The 24,855-nt window shown below is 30.3% G+C and overlaps 1 protein-coding gene across 1 annotated transcript in view; it reads right to left on the bottom strand.

Moving 5' to 3' along the window:
- Nucleotides 1–24,855, bottom strand: part of LOC145318719 (plexin domain-containing protein 1-like) — a 68,121-nt gene continuing 43,266 nt past the window's right edge. Inside the window, exons 4-6 of the mRNA XM_080160193.1 lie at nucleotides 18,477–18,608; nucleotides 17,861–17,966; nucleotides 1–13,221 (exon numbers count right to left, since the gene is read on the bottom strand). Of these exons, the coding sequence (XP_080016319.1) occupies nucleotides 12,527–13,221; nucleotides 17,861–17,966; nucleotides 18,477–18,608 (933 nt within the window). The 3' untranslated portion in view covers nucleotides 1–12,526. The remainder of the gene's footprint in view (nucleotides 13,222–17,860; nucleotides 17,967–18,476; nucleotides 18,609–24,855) is intronic.

Genomic DNA, 24,855 nt, shown 5'->3' with positions numbered 1-24,855 from the left:
TTTTTATTTAGGATATCTATATAATTTTTTCTGTATTTAACATATTGCTATTAAAAAGTAAACAACTTACATTCATCAATGCATAGAAATATTAGGTATATATGATTTATAGAATCAAAAATGATCACAATATGAAATATTAATGCCCTGTCTCCCAAAACAATTAAACATTGCTTGCACTTGAAAATGAATTTGTATAAAATGATTAATGCCATCAAATAATGAAATGTAATAAACCAAAACATCTTTAGGTTAGGAGAGGTAGGAAAAAAGATTTTAAGATACTAGGTAATATTTAATAATTAGGGATTTATGTTTAAGGTGTGGGGATATAGTAAGGTAAATGAAAATAGTAATTAGGAAAAATATTACTTAGAGTATTGGTAAGGAATACACTAACTAATATTAGGAGAAGTAATACTTGGAGTATGGTTAAGGAATATACTTATATCAGTAGTGGGGCATAGGAAATACTAGTATTAGGAGTAGTAATATTTGGAGTGGAGTTAAGGAAATACTAGTATTAGGAGTAGTAATATTTGGAGTAGGGTTGGGCCGGATATCCGGCCATTTTCAATATCCGGCCGGATACCGGATATTGAAACTATCCGGCCGGATATCCGGCTCTATAATTTTTTATACTTTACACCAAAAATCTCTGCTTTTTAAAATTTTAAATGGCTATAATTTTCTTATTATTGAAGCTAGAAGAACATTTTTTCTGAACAAGTTTAACTTTATGTAAATTTATATAAGATTTCTGAAGAAATTTTTTTTGCTACTTTAGTATCTGGTAATTTGGCCGGTTATCCGGCCGGACATCCGGTAATTTGGCCGGATAACCGGATATTTGCCGGATATCCGGCCCAACCCTAATTTGGAGTGTGGCTAACGAAATACTAGTATTTGGAGTAGTAATATTTGGAGTGGGGCTAAGAAAATACTAGTATTAGAAGTAGTAATATTTGGAGTGGGGCTTAGGAAATACTAGTATTAGGAGTAGTAATATTTGGAGTGGGGCTAAGGAAACACTAGTATTAGGAGTAGTAATATTTGGAGTGGGGCTAAGGAAATACTAGTATTAGGAGTAGTAATATTTGGAGTGGGGCTAAGGAAACACTAGTATTAGGAGTAGTAATATTTAGAGTGGGGCTAAGGAATAGTATTAGGAGTAGAATTATTTGGAGTGAGGCTAAGGAAATATAGTATTAGAAGTAGTAATATTAGGAGTGGAGTTAAGGAAATACTAGTATTAGGAGTAGTAATATTTGGAGTGGCTAACGAAATACTAGTATTAGGAGTAGTAATATTTGGAGTGGGGCTAAGGAAACACTAGTATTAGGAGTAGTAATATTTGGAGTGGGGCTAAGGAATAGTATTAGGAGTAGAATTTTTTGGAGTGAGGCTAAGGAAATATAGTATTAGGAGTAGTAATATTAGGAGTGGAGTTAAGGAAATACTAGTATTATAAGAAGGAATAATGGAGTGTGGCTAAGGAAATACTAGTATTAGGAGTAGTAATACTTGGAGCGTGGCTAAAGAATTACTAGTATTAGGATTAGTAATATTTGGAGTGGGGCTAAGGAAATACTAGTATTGGAATTAGTAATATTTGGAGTGGGGCTAATGAAATACTAGTATTAGGAGTAGTAATATTTGGAGTGGGGCTAAGGAAATACTAGTATTAGGAGTAGTAATATTTGGAGTGGGGCTAAGGAAATACTAGTATTAGGAGTAGTAATATTTGGAGTGGGGCTAAGGAAATACTAGTATTAGGAGTAGGGCTAAGGAAATACTAATATAAGAAGTAGTAATACTTTGAGTGTGGCTAAGGAAATACTAGTATAAGGATTAGTAATATTTGGATTGTGGCCAAGGAAACAAAATATTAGGAGTAGTAATATTTGGAGTGGGGCTAAGGAAATACTAGTATTAGGAGTAGTAATATTTGGAGTGGGGCTATGGAAAAACTAGTATTGGGATTAGTAATATTTGGAGTGGGGCTAAGAAAATAAAAATATTAGGAGTAGTAATATTTGGAGTGGGACTAAGGAAATACTAGTATTAGGAGTAGTAATACTTAGAGTGTGGCTAAGGAAATAAAAATATTTGGAGTAGTAATATTTGGAGTAAGGCTAAGGAAATATTAGTATTAGGAGTAGGATTATTTGGAGTGTGGTTAAGAAAATACTAGTATTAGGAGTAGGAATATTTCGAGTGGGGCTAAGGAAATACTAGTATTAGGAGTAGTAATATTTGGAGTGAGGCTAAGAAAATACTAAAAGAGGTGGATATAAAATTATGTGATATAAAGATATAGTTAGGATAAGGGTTTATTAATATAAGATTTGAGGAAATACTAGTATTAGGAGTAGTAATATTTGGATTGGGGCTATGGAAATACTGGTATTGGGATCAGTAATATTTGGAGTGGGGCTATGGAAATACTGGTATTAGAAGTAGTAATATTTGGAGTGGGGCTTAGGAAATACTAGTATTAGGAGTAGTAATATTTGGATTGGGGCTATGGAAATACTAGTATTAGGAGTAGTAATATTTGGAGTGGGGCTATGGTAATACTAGTATTGGGATTAGTAATATTTGGAGTGGGGCTAAGAAAATAAAAATATTAGGAGTAGTAATATTTGGAGTGGGACTAAGGAAATACTAGTATTAGGAGTAGTAATACTTAGAGTGTGGCTAAGGAAAGGAAATAAAAATATTTGGAGTAGTAATATTTGGAGTAAGGCTAAGGAAATATTAGTATTAGGAGTAGGAATATTTCGAGTGGGGCTAAGGAAATACTAGTATTAGGAGTAGGAATATTTCGAGTGGGGCTAAGGAAATACTAGTATTAGGAGTAGTAATATTTGTAGTGGAATTAAGGAAATACTTCTATTACTACTCCTCATATTTGGAGTGGGGCTAAGGAAATACTAGTATTAGGAGTAGTAATATTTGGATTGGGGCTAAGGAAATACTAGTATTAGGAGTAGTAATATTTGGAGTGGGGCTAAGAAAATACTTAAAGAGGTGGATATAAAATTATGTGATATAAAGATATAGTTAGGATAAGGGTATATTAATATAAGATTTGAGGAAATACTAGTATTAGGAGTAGTAATATTTGGAGTGGGGCTATGGAAATACTAGTATTAGGAGTAGTAATATTTGTAGTGGAATTAAGGAAATACTACTATTACTACTCCTCATATTTGGAGAGGGGCTAAGGAAATAGAAATATTAGGAGTAGTAATATTTGGAGTGGGACTAAAGAAATACTAATATTAGGAGTAGTAATACTTGGAGTTTTGCTAAGGAAATAAAAATATTAGGAGTAGTAATATTTGGAGTGGGGCTAGAAAAGTAAAAATATTAGGAGTAGTAATAATTGGAGTGGGGCTAAGGAAATAAAAATATTAGGAGTAGTAATATTTGGAGTGGGGCTAGAAAAGTAAAAATATTAGGAGTAGTAATATTTGGAGTGGAGTTAAGCAGATACTAGTATTAGGAGTAGGAATATTTGGAGTGGGGCTAAGGAAATACTAGTATTAGGAGTAGTAATATTTGGAGTGGGGCTAAGGAAATACTAGTATTAGGAGTAGGAATATTTGGAGTGGGTCTTAGGAAATACTAGTATTAGGAGTAGTAATATTTGGAGTGGCTAACGAAATACTGGTATTGGGATTAGTAATATTTGGAGTGGGGCTAAGGAAATCAGGGAGTAAGGGAGGGGACAATGGGCAGTTAATTCAATTTTATAGTTGTGACCCTTTAAGGTTGAAAACCCAGATATTTCCAGATAAAACAAGTATTTGCAATATAGCAACCTTTAGTGGAAATTTTAGACTTTTTGAATTGTTTTTAATTCGAAATGCACCATCCTTAAACTGATGCTTTACTACAAGCCTTTGATTCTAGAGATCAAAACCCTTGTTTACAATTCATTTCCATAATTGTTATTATTTAAACTTCGGAAAATTAAGGAAACAGACCATTTTACTTTTACAACTTCTTTTACCCAAATTTTTTTATTGTATTTATTAAAAAGCTTAGACATGAAAAAGCCTTTAAATAATTATATTAAAAAACTTACTAAAACAATTACCTTCCTACAGAACTTTTAACTCAAGATATTTCATTTAACGAAATAAAAATGAGATACCTTGCGTCAAAATTTCATACTACATAAATAAAATAGTTGAGAACATAAGTACATCTTAATTTTAAAGATCTTAAGGATTAAGTAACATATCTTAGGATAACTGGTAGCTGCGCTCCTAGCATCCAGGACAGAAAAAAAAATAACACCATCTTGAGATTTTAATGATAAACAAACCTTGAACAACTCAGGACTTCGTGAATTTTCCCTAAAATTTTGAAATTAATCGGATCATTAATTACAGAAATATTAAGCTAAGACAAAAATCTTTTGCCTTTACATTAAATCAATAAGAAACATCTAACATGTCTAAAGTAACAAAAAGAGCTAACCGTTACGGACGTACAAATGTGCGGGACCTAATTATAGGAAGGCTTTGCTCATAATAGCTAATAATCTTAATATAATTTCTTTCTACAACGCACTAATTGGAATGAATTAACATTAAACAAGAATTAGATATAAAAAATGTAATGATTCAATTTACAAAATAATTTTCAAAATCAAAATATTTTGTCTGCTTGTTATTGTTTATCTTTCTGTTGACGCGCTAGTTTGCCGCGAGATTATGCATGATTTTGCGTGACGTCATTCATAATTGGTCCCCAAGATTGGTTAGAAACTGCTAAATTCTTGCATGTTCCCTTTAAGCCAGTCCCCAAAGTCTAAGACTCCTAAAAATTGAATATTCGCTCCATTGTCCCCTCCCTTACTCCCTGTAAGGAAATACTAATATTAGGAGTAGTAATATTTGGAGTGGGTCTTAGGAAATACTAGTATTGGGATTAGTAATATTTGGAGTGGGGCTAAGAAAATACTAGTATTAGAAGTAGTAATATTTGGAGTGGGGCTTAGGAAATACTAGTATTAGGAGTAGTAATATTTGGAGTGGGGCTAAGGAAATACTAGTATTAGGAGTAGTAATATTTGGATTGGGGCTATGGAAATACTGGTATTGGGATTAGTAATATTTGGAGTGGGGCTATGGAAATACTGGTATTAGAAGTAGTAATATTTGGAGTGGGGCTTAGGAAATACTAGTATTAGGAGTAGTAATATTTGGATTGGGGCTATGGAAATACTGGTATTGGGATTAGTAATATTTGGAGTGGGGCTAAGGAAATACTAGTATTGGGATTAGTAATATTTGGAGTGGGGCTAAGGAAATACTAGTATTAGGAGAAGTAATATTTGGAGTGGGGCTATGGAAATATTAGTATTGGGATTAGTAGTATTTGGAGTGGGGCTAAGAAAATACTGAAAGAGGTGGATATAAAATTATGTGATATTAAGATATAATTACGATAAGGGTATATTAATATAAGATTTGAGGATATGATAAGAAAGGATTATTTAAGGATAAAATTTAAGATATATTATAAGGAAGGATTATTAAATGACAAGGATATGAAAATGTATGATTCAAAGCGATAACGTTTTTAAAGGATTAGGATATGATAAACAAGGATTAATACAATAGGTAAAGATTATTAAAGTATAAGGATAAAAAATTAAAGGCATACTAGGATCTGACAAGTAAGGATTATTAAAGGCTATTAGTATAAAATACAAGATTTTTAAGGATATAATAAGGATTCAAGGAAGGATTAAAAGGATAGGGATATAAAAATGTAAGGTTTGTTTCTGATAAGGAAGGAAAATTATTAAAGGATAATTGAGGAAATGTTGATAATGTAGGTAAGGATTATGAAATGATAAAGCCATAAAAATATTCAACTATTTTATGTATCTTTTAGGGGTAAGGATTAATAAGGAAGGATTATTAAATGATAAGCATAAGAAATTGTAAGTTTTATGGAGATATGGATATGATAAGGAAGGATTAATATCAAAGGAATAGATTATTATGATAATTAAGTATATATAAATTTTATATTTTCAAGGATTTGATTGGAAAGGATTATTTAAGGATAAGGGTATAAAAAATGTTTATATGTTTTGTATGTTTCATAGGGGTAAGAATATAGTAAGGAAGAATTATTAAATAATAAGGATATAAAATTATAGGATTCCAAGTTATCAGGATAAAAGGAAAATTGATGTAAAAGGTATGTATTATAAAAGTATAAATTTTGAAATGATATTTATAAGGGGATGACAAGGAAGGATTATTAAAGACTATTGGTATAAAATACAAGATTAATATAATAGAAAGGGATTATTAAAGGATAGGGGAAGTACAAGATTAATATGTATAAAATAAGGAAGGATGATTAGAGGATATGGATATAAAAATATAAGATTTATGTGGATATAATGAGGAAGGATTATTAAAGGATAAGGAAGTGTTGATCAATGAAGGATCAATGAAGGATTTCGAAAGGATAAAGACATAAAAATACACAACTATTATATGTTTTTGTATGTAATATTATATAGGGGTATGGATATAATAAGGATGAATTATTAAATATTTTTATAATAAGGAAGGGTTAATATCAAAGGGATGGATTATTAGGATAATCATATATAAATGTTAAGTTTACAAGGCCTAATAAGGAAGGATTATTGAAGAATAAGGGTATAAAAATATAAGATTGATAAGGAGATGATATGAAGGATTAATAAGACGGGAAAGGATTATTAAATGATATAAAAATGTAAGGTTTTCAAGGATAATTAAAGGATAAGTGTATAAAAATAAAAGATTTATAAGGATATAATAAGTAAGAATTTTTATAATTAAAAAGGATCATGAAAGGAGAAGGGAAAGATGTTTTGAATATTTTATAGGGGTAAGATTATAATAATAAGGATTATCACATTATAGGGATATGAAATCCTAAGATTCACAGGAATCAGGATACAATAAGGAGGGATTTATATAATAGGTAAGGATTTTTTTAGCCTACACGTGAAAAGGATAAGAATATGAAAATATAAGATTTAAATATAAGGAAATTGTACAGGAGGATATAAATATAAACAGAAAGGAATATTAAAGGATAAGGATATAAAGATGTTCAATTTACAAGGATCTGATAAGGAAGGATTATTAAAGGATATTGGTATGAAAACATAAGATTTATAAGGATATAATAAGGAAGGATTAATAAACAATATAGTTAGAAAGTATAAGATTTATAAGGATTTAACAATAAGGAATAATTACCTATTAAAGGATATAGTTAGAAAAATATAAGATTTTTAAGGATTATAAAAGGATAAACATATAGAAATGTAAATGTACTTGGATCTGATAAGGATATAAAAATGTAAGGTTTACCAGGAGTATTAAAGGATAAGGATAATAAAACATTTGAGTTCTTTAAGTATATAGAAATGTAAGATTTATAAGGATAGGATTGGAAAGTGTATAAGGATAAAAGGATAAGTGTATAAAAATATAAAGGATATGATGAGGAAGGATGATAAAAGGGCAAGGTTTAAAATTATAAGATTTGTAGGGAGAGGAAACTAAAGAACCAATATAGTAGGAAGTGTTGATATAATAGTGAAGGATTTTGAAAGAAGGAATATGTAAAAATTACTTTCAGTTCGGAAAATATGAGAAAAATTTAAGATTTGTAAGGCTGATTATTAATAAAATAGGGAAGGATTATTAAAGGATAAGGATCTGATTAGAAAGATTTATTATAGGATAATATTTTTAAGGAGATGATATGAAGGATTAATATAGTAAGAAAGGATAAGGATGTAAATGTAATAAAGGGATCATTACACGATTAGAATAAAAAAATGTAAGGTTTACTGTGATCTTGTAAGGATGATTGTTATAATATAAGGTTGATAAGGATATTATAAAGAAGTGTTGATATCGTTAGGGAAGGATTATGAAAGGATGAATATATAAAAAATCTAATTTTTATATAGAAAATATAAGATAAGGATATGATAAGGAAGGGTAATTTTATATAAGAGTATAAAATATAACATTTATAAGGATATTAAAAAGGATTATGAAAGACATAAATATATATGTTTATATTATAGGATTAGGTTAAATTATAAGGATAAAATAAGGAATTATTTAATATCAAGGATTGTTAAATGAAAAGGATTTAAATGTTTCATGGGTATAAGGATATGGTAGAGAATGACTAATAAAAAGAATTAATATATCAAGAAAGGATTATTAAAGGATAGGGAAATAAAGATATAAGGTCTACTGGGATATGGTATGTGAAGAAAGGATAATCCAACGATAAGTTTCACAGGGACACAGATATGATGTGGAAAGATTAATATGAAAGAAAAGGATTATTTTAAGAAGGATTACAATAAGTAAGGAATATTTGATTATTAGGATGCAATAACAAAGGGTATAAAAAGATATAAGAATTATAAGGATATAATAAGGAAGGATTTTAGTTTTAAATCTACAGGTTATGGATATAAAAATGAAAGGTTTACATGGATTAATATAGGGGTATAGAAATATAAAATTTATGATAATATAATAAATAAGTATTGATATTTAGGTAAGGATTCTGAAAGAATGAGAAAACTTTATGAGGATATGACGAGGGATTCTGAAAGGATATGTTTATAAAAATACAAATTGATAAGGAAGGATTTATATAGTAGCAAGGATTATTAAATGATAGGGAAAAGATAAGGAAAAATCATTATAGTGAGAAAATTTCGTTGGGAAGGATTATTAAAGGATAAGGATTAAAATATGTAAGATTTATAAGGATATGATAAAAAAGGATTATAAAAGGATCAGGCTATAAGTTTCATATATTTAAAAATTGTGATAGGACAGGATTATTTTATGATAAGGATATGATAATATAAGATTCATATGGAACAGGGTATGATAAGGAAGGATTTTTAATGGGGAAGGTTATAAGGATATGATGGGGAAGGATTCATATAGATGGGCAGGATTATTATTGACAAGGATGGGATAAGGAAGGATTAATATAGTAGGGAGGGATTATTAAAGAATAAGGATATGGTGAGGAAGGATTAATATAGTAAGGAAAGATTATTATTGATGAGGAAAGATTAATTTAAAAGGGAAAGATTATTATTGATAAGGATAAGGTGAGGAATGATTAATACAGCAAGGAAGGATTGTTAAAGTTAAGGAAGGATTAATTTAGTAGGAAAGGATCATTAAAGAATAAGGATAAGGAAGAATTAATATAGCAGGGAAGGATTATTAAAGTATAAGGAAGGATTAATTTAGTAGGAAAGAATTATTAAAGAATAAGGATATGATGAGGAAGGATTAATATAGCAGGGAAGGATTATTAAAGTATAAGGAAGGATTAATTTAGTAGGAAAGAATTATTAAAGAATAAGGATATGATGAGGAAGGATTGATATAGCAGGGAAGGATTATTAAAGTTTAAGGAAGGATTAATTTAATAGGAAAGGATTATTAAAGAATAAGGAAATGGCAAGGAAGAATTAATATGGCAGGGAAGGATTATTAAAGTATAAGGAAGGATTAATTTAATAGGAAAGGATTATTAACCCATTAGTGCCGAACCGGGTTTTAAAACCCGGTGCCAGAAAATGGAAAAAAAACCGGTTTCCGGCTTCATAATTGCATCATTCTCAGTATGAATCCCCCCTCTACTACCCTGGCTTTCATTTCCCCCTGGAGCTGGCAGTTTAGCTTACTTCCGTTTGCTGGTATAGATCAACAAAGTTTGAAAATCATGACAATTCAAAATACCCCATCTAACTTTTTTGTTTTTATAGTAAAGTCGCTGATTTTTTTCGTGAAATCTAATGTTTATTGACAAGTACATCTATTTGTGAATTCGTTTTATTTAAATTATTATTTTTTATATGATTTTTTTATCGTTTTTTTAAGCCCTATATAGGCCCGGTTCGGCATTTCCATTTTGAGTCTGAAATTTTTATTACCCGGTTTCACTAATAGATCTTTTTTGACAACAACAACAAAACAGGGTTTTTTTACCCGAAATCGCCGGCTAAACACGAAATTTGAAATAAATCGCTTCGTATTATACTTGTAGCTCTTTAGATTACATGAGGTTGTGTAGTTTTCAATTACGGATCGTATCAAAGTTCTAAAAAGTGTTCATCTCACTTTTGGCGTTCAAAAATTACATTTTTCGATTTTTGGTCAAAATAACCGGGTTTATACAGGTCAACCGGGTTTTAAAACTGGGGGAAAGCACCAAAAACGGGTGTTAATGCCTGGTTGGTATTTATGGCCAAGCCGAACCGGGTTTTTTTGCAACTTTCCTGTGCACGCCACTAGAGCAAAACAAAAAAATACGAATTCCGTTTTGACCATTATAAAGCTTCCCTGAAACTTACAGCTCGATCGGCCCATAAAAGTGGCGCTCGTCACTAATGGGTTAAAGAATAAGGTTATGATGAGGAAGGATTAATATAGCAGGGAAGGATTATTAAAGTATAAGGAAGGTTTAATTTAGTAGGAAAGGATTATTAAAGAATAAGGATATTATGAGGAAGGATTTATATGTTAGGGAAGGATTATTAGATGAAAAGGATATGTCAAGGAAAGATAAATATAGTAGGGAAGGATTATTAAAGGATAAGGATATGATGAGGAAAGACTATTAAATTATAAGGATATTTAAAAATTAAATTAATAAGGATATGATAAGAAAGGATTATAAAAGGATCAGACTATTAAAATTTCATGATATTGAAAGATTTTTTTGTGATAAGAATATGATAAGGAAGGATTTTTAATAGGGAATTATTAGGATACAAAAAATTGAAATTTATATAAATATGATAAAGAAGGATTCTGAAAGAATAAGGAAATAAAATACAAGACATGATAAGGAAGGATTATCATATTAGGGAAGGAAGGATAGGAAAAGATAAGATACATATGAATAATACAAGGAAGGATTGTTTAACAATAGGAATAAATATAAAAGATTTGTAAAGATATAAGAAAGGTTTATTTAATGGTAAGGATATGATAAGGAAGGAATGGTATAATATATTGAGTAATAATTAAAGAATAGGAAAATAAAATAATATAAAGATATAAAATATTGGTTTTATAGGGATATGAATATGACAAGCAAGGATCAATTTAGAAGGGAAGGTTTTTTAAAGAATAAGGATAAAAAAATGTAAGATTTGTTAGGATATGATACTAATATAATAGAAAAAGAATAATAAAGGATAAGGATATAAAAAAAATATAAGATTTATAAGGATGAAGAAAGATTATTAAAGGGTAATAGGGAAGGTGTTTAGAAGGATTAGGCAACATAGGATACGAAAGAAAAAAGTAAAGGTAAAGAATAAATTAGGGTTCATTATTTTTGGATAAGGTCATTCTAAAAAAGGTTATTAATCAAAGGTTTGAAAAAAATTGGAAGAGAAAAGGACAAAAACAAGAATGGGATTTATTAGGAAAAGATAAGGATATACCGTAAAAGGATAAGGATGTATTAAGGAAGGATCATTACAAGATAAGGATGTCATAAGGAAGGAAAAACAATGGAGAAGGAATGATTAGGAAGGATTTATTTCAGGATAAGGATTTTTTTGGAGATGGTTTAAAGCTGAGGTTTGAATATTTATTTTTTATCTAATTTCAAATTTTAATATTTTAGATGCTTTCATTTAGATAAGAAATAAATTTCAACTAAATCCTCACTGGATAATATTACATTTCAAATAAATTAAAAACAGTACAATAGATAATAAACATTTAAGTATGACAATGATAAAAATGCCCATCATAGAATTATAAAAACATTGGCAAAAACAAAATAAATATACAAATTATTTTTAAAAAAATAAAAAGTAAATTACATTTTAAGAATTATGATCATATTTAGGACTAAAAATATTATTGAGCTGCAAGGAAAGGGGAAGCTTTTGAAAAGTCAAACTAACTTTACCAAAATAAAATCTTGTGATACATTTAAACATATGTTGCATTATTTTATAAGATACCTAAATAACACTAAACTTAAAAAAACAGTTTTTAAAAGCAACATTAAAACACATTATAATGCCGGTGTTACCCTTTGGAAGAAAAAGGATTGATTAAGATGGCACAGCGGCTCCACAGCAAGAAAATAAATATTATTAAGGACTAGAGAATTTATCATAATGTTACGTGAAATAACATAATAGAATGAAATACCTATGAAATTATAGATTACTATACATTCTAATACATGATTTCAGAATAACATAAATAATCAAGGGGAAAATAAGCATTTAGGAACTAATGAATTTTAAGTGTATATAAAAGTCTTTTATGCTATACCATAATATTGACTGATTTCCTTGGGCTAAACTAAATTTCAAGGAAGAATGAATGAGGATAGGTTATGTACTATTAGAGTATTTAATCAGTACTGAAAGTGTCTGCTTGTTTGTTGCAAGTCTACTCTACATGTTTGCTGTGATGGTATTATTGTTGTTCATAGGATTCATAGGGTTAACAAATTCACGTCCGGCATTCTCCTTCTTCTTCTCAGCCTCTTGTTGTTGAGCCTGCTTCTTTTTCTTGCCAAGTTCTAGGGTCGTGGTTTTGGGGGCACCAAATTGTTCGTAGGAGCTGCGGATTGATTTGACATAGCGGCCAATCATGGTGGTTTCATTGTATCTGCCATAGACAAACAAAAATCCGGCCAGGATGCACAACAGTATGATTACTAATAGGATGGAAATGACGGCGGATACAGTGGAACCTGAAGACACTTCATCTTCACTGCCGGCATTGGAAATTGGCTCCGCCGCGGGTGCAACAAGCTCCGCCTCTGTGCTGTGGCGCCATTCCATGTGTCCCCCAGCGCTTCTGTCCGCCTCCAGGGCGCAGGTTGTTACATTCTCCAAATGGCAGTCGTGGTCGTTCCATCTCTGGCGTAGTCTGTCGCTGCCGTCACTGCAATGCTTAGAGGACGGGCACCACATGCAGCCAAATTCTGATGTGTCAGCAAGGTTGGCGCAGGAGTCACAGGATGTCTGGGCCACACAGGTAGGCTTGGCCTTGAAGACAGCCACAGTGCGGGTGTTTATGTCAACGTTCTCAATGTTGATCTTGTTGTAGAGGTGAAGCTCGGATCCGTGCAACAGGAAGGCGTCTGAAAAAAAAATGATTATTATTATTGAAATGTAACACGTTACTAAATATAAAGAGGCAAAACGTTGTAATTGGAATGGGTCCACTCTTAAAAAAAAAGTAATAAGAAGTTCACAATTTATTTGATCACGTTTCATCATGCTTTAGTATGCTTCAGACAATAACTTGAGTAGCAAAAGAAATAAATCTAATTTTTAACAAAAAGCAATTTTAACGGAAAAAAGTAGATTGTCGACAGCAATACCATAGAAAATAATTTTATATATAAAGCAGAAAAAGGAAGATATAGAATACTGCAAATCCTATCCAAGAGAGTCATTAGGCTAACAATGAATAGTATAGTCTTTATTAGAGAGAGAAAGGGGACAATAGGCTGTTTATTACTGCAAAGTTTTATAATAAAGTTTTCTTATTCGTTGGCTTAACAACCTTCGTGACTTTTTCATGAATTTTGATTAGTTTATTAAATTGAGTTTCCATACGTTTCAACCACTATTTGTAATCTACTTAAGGGGTAATTTTGTGTATTAACATTGGGGTTGTATAGGAATTAGTCGGCCATTGTCTTATAACCCCCAAGAAAATAGCCTAAAATCACCAAAGGACCAGTAGGTATATTCCCCGAAGAGTAGAATCCGATCGGTTCAGTGGTTACCGAGATCTTAAGGGACGGACAGACGTCATTCTACTTTGTATTATAGATAGAATATGGTGGCTATATTGCACCTTGAGACAAACTGTACATTTACTCGGCTAATTTCAGATTTTCGGCAAAGCAATATGTGTGTATTTTCTTCGAATTGGCCCCGCAGGGTTAGAGCCCCCCGCAGGGGCTAGAAATAGGAGAAAAGCTACTGTGAAAAATACCAAGAATCGCACCATAAGGTGCGATGTTACGAAAGGGACTATACCCAAAAATATTTTAGAATTAAAAATGTTTTTGAATAACAAATTGTTTACTTTAGTTTCATGATATGCCATTTCTGTTTCATAATTATTATGACTGGAAAATATGAAATTTAAAAAACAAATCTTATTCATGAAATATCATGATTAAAATCTTAATCTAAGCTTAAGTTTAATGATTTACGATGTTTTCTTTACGAAATATAATTAAACTAGCGGCTACGCCCCTAGAAGCATCTAGGTGCACTTTACTTAATGTAGGAGGAGAAAAAGTCGACCTCATCACATTTAAAATTTGAGTTTCAAAAAGATAAAAAAATATTTTTTGGGGGGAATGGGGTACTCTTCACGTGACCCTCTCCCAAAATAGTTTAAAACCTTCCCAGGACCTATAAGAAGCTTCACTGTGAAGGAGAACAAAATCGGTTCAGCAGTTAACGAGATCCTTCAGTACAGACAAAAAACGCTTACTACTTTATATAAAAGGATAAAAGGCTCGATGGGCGTAAATGTATTTAGCCTCTTTTAAAAACAGCAAACTATGCTATCATATTAATCTGCCGTCAATTCATAAAAATCGAAGCCGCAATTCATCAGTATTTTAAATTGCATTTGTTAGTTTTGTGTCCAGGGTTAGAAAACTTAACCATAGCTACCTTCAGTATTTTTCTAGATTTTTTTTCTGCCGAAACTGTTTCAAAAGATTCAGCTGGAAGTATTTTCAACTGTTTACATAAAGTTGCTTTAAACACAGTTGCCTGCCAAGACATATACTTGAAAGCTTGTTCTTTTAGTTTTATATCAAATAATATAAAGGAGTAAGTGTTTTTTGTCTAAACCTTAAGATCTCAGAAATTGCTGGGCCCAATGAGTAATAGTTTTATAAATGTCTTGGGGTAGTTTTTTCTGACATATCCCGCTTTCTCATAGAGGCTATGGACGAGGCAACTAGTTTTAATATAAAGTGATTTATAAAACTGTCTCATTAGTTTAAGCCTTAATATTATTTTATATGCACAAAATGAAAACAAATCAATTTGTTTTATTTAGGAACTTCTATAATATTTTAATAAAAATCTCATATTATTAAAAAATATTTAAAACTAGTCAGCCACAAAATTAAAAGAATTATTGTTTTAAGCGTTGTTCAAATATATATTTAATAAGTATTTAGATATTTGTTTCAAGCTAAAGATCTTTCAAACGGCTGGGCCAATCAGTGTTTTTTTTTCTTTTTTGGGGGAAGCATTTGAAGTAATTATATTTACATAATGATTTATTTTTAATTTTGATGACTGTGTTACTAAATAGAATTATATAGAGAAGCCGTGCTTTTAAAATTTGTTGTCATTGACTATTTTTTGTCTTTCTGCAATAACAATTTTTAAAAGCAACAAATCTACTTTTTTGTTAAATTTTGTGGTTAACAAAATTTAAAATTAATTTCTTTTTCAAGTATTTTAGATAATTGAAATTGTTTTTCTTTGTTGCAATTGTTCAGAGAAGCTGCTCTATAATTTATCTTGGTTACTTAAAAAAAAGCTGAAAAAGGCACTAGCATACTGAATGACTATTAAAAAGCTTTCTGGTCCAGTAGAATACAATAGTTGAATAAGATGTGTAGATAATGTGTTAGACGAACCCCATACTTATTTATATCAAATTTGTGACTTCGTCCATAGCCTTGTGTCAGTATCGCCCCTCCCCTTCACATACATTGTAACATTTGTTCTTAGATAATCAACAATTTTTTAGCATCATATTGAAGGGGGAAAGCGCAACTTTTTTTTAGGAGGCCGGGATTGCCACTCTTACATAGGGATGGTTAGCGTATTTCCTTAAAAGCAGCCCAAACAGTCTAGCGGTTAGTGGGATCTTAAGCATAATCAGAATGGATAGGATATATAGATAATTGAGTGTCCCTTAGGCCCTTCACTTAAAAATGAATTAAAATGTGCTCATGACTAATAAAAAGCTTCTGAAAAAAGGAAATTAAAAGTGGTGAAGGGTTAATTACCAAGACCTTTTAATTTTTAACTCGAGCATAGGATATAATATTTAAGTACAAAATATAATTTCCATATGTAAATCAAAGTACATGATCATATTAAATAATATAGAAACAAAACTCGCATATAAATATGGTAGCGAGCCGTTAACTCTTTCATTAAAGTGGCTGCCTAGTGGTTGCTAGAGTGTTACATTATAACAGCTTAAATGCATTTTTATAATGTTATAAAAATATTTTTTGGCTATCACAACATATGACTCTGATATGTACAGTCCTATGAGAGTTTCTTAGCAGGGAAGTGGTTTTTATAACTTTGCCAGTCAAATGTATTTATACTATTTTTTGGCTGCTTTTGAGTTGTTATTTTTACTTTAGTTTAGTTAAATTTTTTTAGTAATGCTTTTGATGCAAATGAATTGCCCAGCAACTATTTTTTATCTTAATGTGTAAAACTACTGGCACACCATTTGATTGGTTGTGATAAATCTAGTTTGAGTCTACTTTTATGCATTTGTGACTCTGCATTATCATACATATTACATATAGCCAGGGAACTTATGGGACAAGACAATGGATGATGACTTGATATACATCCCTAAAGATGACAAACAATATACATCCCTAATGATAATAAACAAAATATACATTATTCAGATTAATTTATTGGTTAGAAAATTAGGAACCAATCAAGAAAGATTCAATAACAGTAATCAGAGTTTTTGATCAAACGAATAAGATAACGTGGTTATCAAACTTTCGGTACCATTAAATATTTATAGTTCCTTGGTATATATCAGAGACATAAATAACAGTCAACATTATTGTAAGTGGAAGAGAGAGAGGTATAGGAAGAGAAATATAAATCAAGTTCAAAGAATATGTACTCACACTTAAGATCAACTTTAAACAAAACAAAAAAGTAAATAATATTGAAAATAGTGTTCGTGTATGTTTAGATAATATTCTTGTTTATTATTCGGAAAATCCTCCATATTTCAATATTGGTATGGACAAACAAACATTGATAGATCTTATCTTCACTTTTGATAAGAATTGAAGGCAAGAGCATGCTATTGTGATAGGTTATATAAAGTCGCATAACACTTTGCAAAATACCAGACGACGTGTCAATTGAAATATGGACAAAGAGTTTAAAGATAGCTAAAAAAAGGATTTGCTGTAGTCTAGGTGGTTGCAAATAAATATATTGGCCTGTAGAAAAGGAATAATCAGACAACAACCTTTTCTGTAATTAGGAGAGTGTTTAAAATCTCTCTCTAAATGCCCTCAATTCATATTTATTTATATGTCTTTTTGAATAAATATTATATTAAAGAATTATGTCTTAAAATAATTGCAATAAAAATATATGTAGAAAACATATTAGTGCATAATGGTATAAAATCAATTTATCATAAATATATAAAAAAAACTTTAGCTATCAAATGTTATACTGAAAAGGACATTTTATTTGTAATTCAATCGAGCGTTAACAAAGACAATAAAATTCTATCAAAATTGCTTTTTAGATTTATTTTAGAATTAAGTAAAAATGATTTAAAATCTAGGACACTTTTTATTAAATTTAGAAGCTTGCCTCCTCTAGACTTCAGAGGAGAATGGGGATGGGTAAATTTAATGTCAAAGCATAAGCATTCAAAACATTTATTAGGCTTCCCTGAAAAGCACAACTAGGATTTTAAAACTATTTTCTGAGTTTTACCTGAAATTCCAGCGACTGGTTCATGATCGTACAGGGCAGCTGTTGTCAGTACGGGTTGGACCTCAATATACACAAAAGCAATGTCTCCATTGGGCCACAGGGTAACCTGAAAAAAGATAATTTATGAACATCCAATTAATAAGTGTAAGCAATGTTACCTTTTCCCCCGGAAGGAATCGGACGATGGTCTGAATATTATACTGCTGCCCAAAGTTTATATACAGTTCTTACAGTCGTTGGGTGAAAAACATAAGGTAATTTTATTAAATAGTGAGTGGTTGGTTCAAACTAGCTTTGAGGAGAAATTGGATTGTAAATTATAATGTTACCTAAAGTTTTAGAAAAACGTTCTATCATTTGTTGGCTCAAAAAAATCTTTGTAAAAAAGAGTAAGATGTTTAGTAATCTCCATTATATGTTCATTATTCTACACTTGAGCTAAATTTTTACTGCACCTAAGGGACAATACTTAACCTAACCTAACTTATTATCTGGAATGTGAAAGAGTCACCAGTAGGATATTTAGCGGTCTCTTTGATATTAACTTTTAACTCAATGAGCTTGGGAAAACTAAGCTTACTGCAACTGTGGGACCCTTCCTAACATAACCTCTTACCTGGAATGTAAAAGAGCCACCAGTAGGATGTTCAGCAGTCTCCATGACATGGACATTGTTCCACTCAATGGTCAGACGCTCTGGTAAGGACAGGATGGAGATGGTGGAATCGTTCTTTCTGCTTGGATCCAACTGAAATAGAAAATATAAATTATATAAAAGTACATATGTTTCTTCTTTTTAAAACTAAATATGAAAGGGGGGTTGAATGGGGAGTCAAAATACTCCCTGTACATCTAGATACTTCTAGGGGCGTAGCCGCAGGTAATTTATAAAATTATAAACTTTGAAACATTGTAGAACAAAGACTGAGGACAAATAGGACTCTTATGGAATTTTAGTTACGCCAAGCTATTAATATAATAGTTATGTGCTAAATTACTAAACTCATAACAGTAAAGACTTTAATTTGACAAACAATTTTCTTAAATACTTGGTGAAACTTTTATGCTGTTTTTAGACAAACATAATAATATATCACCAACGACCACATTTTTAAAATGGCCTATAGTCGTCGTTTTACAAGTAAATAAGATAACAGCATGTCGATTACATGTCATAAATGATCACTTTTCTTAAATGCCATTAATTATATATTTGTGATGTTATTAGAAAAAAAGCCAGCGTGAATATAATTCAGATAGATTAACCTAACAAGAAAACACTAGTTCATCTAAATTCCCAACTATCATATAAAGTGGCCATTGTAATGCTAAATAAGGCCAAAAGGTTACTCACAGCTATTATTATTAAAAGTTAAACTCATTGAACAAGGATGCACTAAACTTAGCAGCATAACATTATTTAGATGACTTAATTTTGTTCAAGGCCTAAAATCTGATAAATAACTATGAATCCTGTAATATCAGGTTTTTGTCTGAAGCTAAAGATCTTGGAAATTGTTGGACCGAATTAATTGTATTAGTATAGTATAACTAGTATAGTTTCTTTTATGAAACCAATTATACTTTAATTCAAAATAGATTTAGATATATAAATATCACATAAGAAATTTAATGAAATTTTTACAATGATTGCCAAAAATATAATTTTAGTTCAAAGTTCCTATTTAAAAGATGGTTATAACTTCTTGCATTTCTTCTAAGAAAGGGATTTTTTACACCCAAATCTTTAAGTGCACTTTTAAAAGTGCGAAAACCAAATGTATATGAATTAAGTATATTATAGATGAATTAAAATGGCCCAACCCTGTCTTTAATCTCGACTTTAAAGAGCTCGACCTGTTTTATATTTAAGCTAAAATACCTAGAATTGTGCAAGGTCTGATAGTTAGGGCCATTTTCACAATGTAGCTAAAATTTTAATATAGCAGATTTTTTACGTAGCTACTCCACTAGCAAACATGTTTGTCTTTCTGTCGACCTGTTGACGATGCGGTTGCTCCGGTTTTTTTTTATTTGCAAGTGGCGAAAACTGTTATTTCATAACTTTTCAAGAAATAAAATTGAAAAAGCATTAACAAAATTAAAACCGGCTTCTAAGTTTTAAAGGGAAAACAAAATTGCCTTTTCCAAACTTCATTATAATAATCATTATCGATAAAATTGCTATTATTGTTCATAAACTTTAACATTATTACAGGAACTCTCAATACTTTGTATTCTAAACTCTTCCTGTTGAAGTTAGTGATAAAAATATCTACATTGCTACCAGGCCATGTTTAGGTGTGTATTAATTTCCGTACATACTTCATATCATTAATCTTCAGAACCTTATATATACAGCAGCCCTCACTAACTAACTTATTCCAGGAATCTAAAGGGATAAGTCACTGGCCTGTAAATTGATTTACATCCCGAATGATGATACACAAAAATACCCCTTCTGTAGATTAAAATTAGTGGTTGAAACGTTTGAACACTCAACTGAATGAACCAACCAATCAAAATTCACTAAAGTGTCCAAAGTTGTTAAGCCAACGAGTAAGAAAACGTTATAAAAAACTTCGGGGACAAGTTTAATAAACAGCCCATTGTCTCCTCTCTATCTGCACATATTCATTCTCAACATTATTGGACACTTATTCATATTTTGTAATATTGCGAGTATGAAACATATTGCGGAAGTGAATACACACCTCATGTTAAGCATTAGTATCAAAAGAGCATTGCTAATATTTTTTATAAAATATTTTTTTTATCTTGGTGCATAATTAAATTACTATTTATCAATATTTTTTTAAAACTTTAAAAATTGTCAGTTCATTATTAAAAATCTAGTAACATGATTACATTTAAATGTTCTTTAAATCGTTAGCCTAATTAATTAGTATATCTAATTAAATTAAGAATAAACAGATTTAATCAGTCACCGTGTATTTAAATCATATATGTCTTGTTGAATAGTGAAGCAACTATACAATTTTGATTATGATTATGTCAACAATGTAACTTTCTTAATTATATAAATATATTTGTATATTGTTACTGTACTAAAGTTAACTGTTTATTTATTAACTGTTATATAATTAACTAATCTTAGTATAGCTGTCCTTGTTTATTTAGAAATTTTTGTCACAAAATATAATTAAAAAGGAGGGTGCTAGTTTATTATATTAGCAAATTTGGCAAAAGGGGAAGCAAAAAAAAATTCAAACAGTAGACGCAATCTTGCAAAAACTCTGTAACTTTATATCTTGGTTATAGGTGATTATGTTGTCCCGTGATATCTAGCTATAACTCTAATATAATTTTGTTTGTAGTTTAGAGTAACATGATGTCTAGTTATAACTCTAATATAATTTTGTTTGTAGGTTAAAGTCACATGATGTCTAGTTATAACTCTAATATAATTTTGTTTGTAGGTTAGAGTAACATGATGTCTAATTATAACTCTAATGTAATTTTGTTTGTAGGTTAGAGTAACATGATGTCTAGTTATAACTCTAATATAATTTTGTTTGTAGGTTAGAGTCACATGATGTCTAGTTATAACTATAATATAATTTTGTTTGTAGGTTAGAGTCACATGATGTCTAGTTATAACTCTAAAATCATTTTGTTTGTAGGTTAGAGTCATATGATGTCTAGTTATAGCTCTAATATAATTTTGTTTGTAGGTTAGAGTCACATGATGTCTAGTTATAGCTCTAATATAATTTTGTTTGTAGGTTAGAGTCAGATGGTGTCTAGTTTTAACTCTAATATAATTTTGTTTGTAGGTTAGAGTCACGGAAGGTCACTCTTCCACCAACAAAATTGGTATCAATCCCTTTTACGTGTTTAAAAGACTGTACATTACAATATTATATTAGGAAGTTCTAATTTGGTCACATTTCTTTTTCAACCAAAGATGATAAACACTTACTCACACACATAAATATTTTAACTTTCAAACACGACAGTTAATTTCATATTGCTGGACTAAGACTTCTTTAAGTTTAACTTCTTTTACTGTATTTTTTACTGTATTACAGTATACTTTTTACTGTAGTCTTAAAAGTTGGTTTTTGATACTTATAAAAGAAAATATATTTGTTTTTTTCAGTATTTTCTGTTATATAAAGGTGAACATTTACTTAGAGGACTTTGCCCCTAACAGGTATACAGATGAACTATATTTTTGGTCGGACAGTCCTTTCTGTACATGACACTTTATAGCCTGATCAACAGAGCGTGCAAATTTTAGATCTAGTGCCAAAATAACAACAAGGATTATAAACTTTATACATGTACATAACAAAGAAAATTTCATCCAGAGGTAGCCCAGCAAAAACATTCAACTAACTAACAAATTTCAAATTAGAGCTGGCCATGTCAAAACATAAAACTAACACTATCTTTAGATGGATCATTTGTTATAGAATTTAAAAATTCTTTAATAAACTACCCTTTACATTAAACTACACAATGTATGACGGATGTTCATATGTAGTAGTTGTGCTGATGTTCTTTTAAATTAATTTGTATTTTAACCTTTAAAATCCACCAATAAGATATGGATCTACAAGCTTACCTAAAGAGTAGCTGCGCTACTTAAAATAAAAATATATTATCATATATAAATATTAAATGTACTGTTTTATACTCTATAGTTCAAACCAATCAAAGCTAATGTTACAATTTGGATGACTTTAATATTTACAAAATGCAACATTTTTATCACCGAAACTACATATTAAGCCTTTCTTGTTGGTATGTTGCAATTTATCGTATTCTGTGAAAAATGCTTCGTTTGGAACTTAAAAGAAGAATAAAACACTCAATGTCTCTTCTTATATTATGCATTGAAAAAGTTTTCTAATTGGAATCATTTAAAATGGAACTAAAATTTGTAAAATCAAACAATTAATGTTATTTTTAGATTTAATTTTTGCATATGTCCATAAACTACATTCATTGCAGTTTTTGTATAATCATTTTTGCCCTTTCTTAGATTTATCTTTAAATCAGTATTGAAGTCAAAACAAACACGAAAATATAAAAATGAAATGCATATGCACACATATTGTATGTCCAACAAAAAAGTTTTTATTCATTTTTGTGAAAATGTATTTTATATTCTCACTGTATAACACTTTAATTGTATTTTGTTCTAGAAGGTATTATAAATTTATATTAAATATAAATAAATAATCTACATTTGTAGAATGAAATCTATTTTAACCATTTTTTTCTGCTTATGTTTTATAGATAACAATCATATATTAAACAAGAACTGAAAACAATTTAGATTAGGCCTTCACAAGGATTTTTCACAAGAGAATCATCGAAGGTAAAATTGTTAAATTAAAGGTCTATGAAAAAAAAATAAACCAAAACTTTGGTTGACACCCTTTATGTAAAATATATGAAACAGTGCATATCATAATATTAAAAGTTATGCACAAAATTTTTGTTAACCTTCACTCCCCTGAAAAAACCCTTATTTATTGGGCGTATGTGCATTATTAGGTAAATAGCTGTGGCATAAATACAATAATTCATCCAGATATCAAGGATAATAGAACCATAGCAAGGACGGTTACATATGAAAGTAGCGAATCTTTTTAGAAAAAAATTAATATTTATATTTAGAAGACCAATTATATCGAGAATTGTTTGATGCTATCAGCCTTTTACAAATGGAAGTCTAAACCTAACCAAAATATGGCAATACATATTTTTTTAAAATCAAAGCATCAAAACGGGTTAAAATTTGAGACTTAGTCGCAGCTGCAGAGCTCATATTATTAAGAAGATGTGCCTTTTTGCACCCCTCGAGGCATTATACCTTTGGCGAATCGTCATTCATGCCAATAGATAAAATGTTGATTTATTGAGAAGACACTTTACAACAGAAATGTTAAAAGGTAAACTATAAGTACATAATCTATATTCTATAAAAGTATGCCTAACTTTGTAGATTAGTATAGCTAACGCTTAGATGAAGATAGACCAAAAAATAAATGAAACAATCTAAAACTGTTAAAAATCAAATAAATTTAAAACTGTTTTGTTCTTTTGTTAATTACCCATCCAAAATTAATTCTTCTATAATTATAGTGGGATTACTACGGAAATGGGCTTGCCTGCCTATACCCTGTTAACCATTGCAGCGGAGTGATGACATAAAGTTTCAACAAATTATGTTGACTTTATAACACTACTTTAGGAAATCATGTCATTATGAGAATTAGCGTGTGGTAGAAGGGTGTTAGCACCCCCATCGCAATCCATATGAGAGCTAGTTCGAATAATAGTACGGACTAGCACAAAGCATTAATATTATGATCTCAATGTTAAAAGTGGATGGCATTATGGCTACTGTTGATATAATTACGTAACAAAAGTTTGCCAGGGTACCCACCCTAAAAGTGATAATTACCCCATTAATTACGACAAACACAAGACAAGGGGCAAATTAGTGCTTGACATACATGTCCGTATATGAATGAATATATTTGTTTCTAGGTGTGCTTTTAACAAACATTTGGTACCCTTGGGCGAGAAAAGAGCTACTATTTTAGTAGCGGAGTTAATCTATAACTAGGGTATGTCAGTTAGTTTTCCTTAACTCAAGTCCGTTAAAAAGGGAGCATTTACACAGGTTTTCTCCATCTGGATTCATTGACTGAGTTAAAAATAAATAAGTTTGCATAGAACTAAAATTGATTATTGAAAAGCTTGACTATCCTTATACTAAAGTAACAGGATGTCTGTGTGTTTGTGTGTTTGTCTGTGTGTTTGTACCGAAGGATCTCGCTAACCACTGAACCGATCGGGTTCTCCTTAACAGGGTAGCTTCTCATAAGTCCCGGGATTTTTTTTAAAATTTAGGGGAGACTTCAACGTCAAATAAAGAGGTATCGTACATAAAAAAATAACTTTAACAAACAAAAACATTTAAAGTGCCACTAGAGGCCTCTAGGGGCGTTTCC

The sequence above is a fragment of the Acartia tonsa genome, chromosome 1, assembly GCF_053477335.1.
Source record: "Acartia tonsa isolate MP-2025a chromosome 1, ASM5347733v1, whole genome shotgun sequence".
Classification (NCBI taxonomy): domain Eukaryota; kingdom Metazoa; phylum Arthropoda; class Copepoda; order Calanoida; family Acartiidae; genus Acartia; species Acartia tonsa.
Note: the sequence above shows the minus strand (reverse complement) of the source record. Positions and strands in the feature narration are given on the sequence as shown.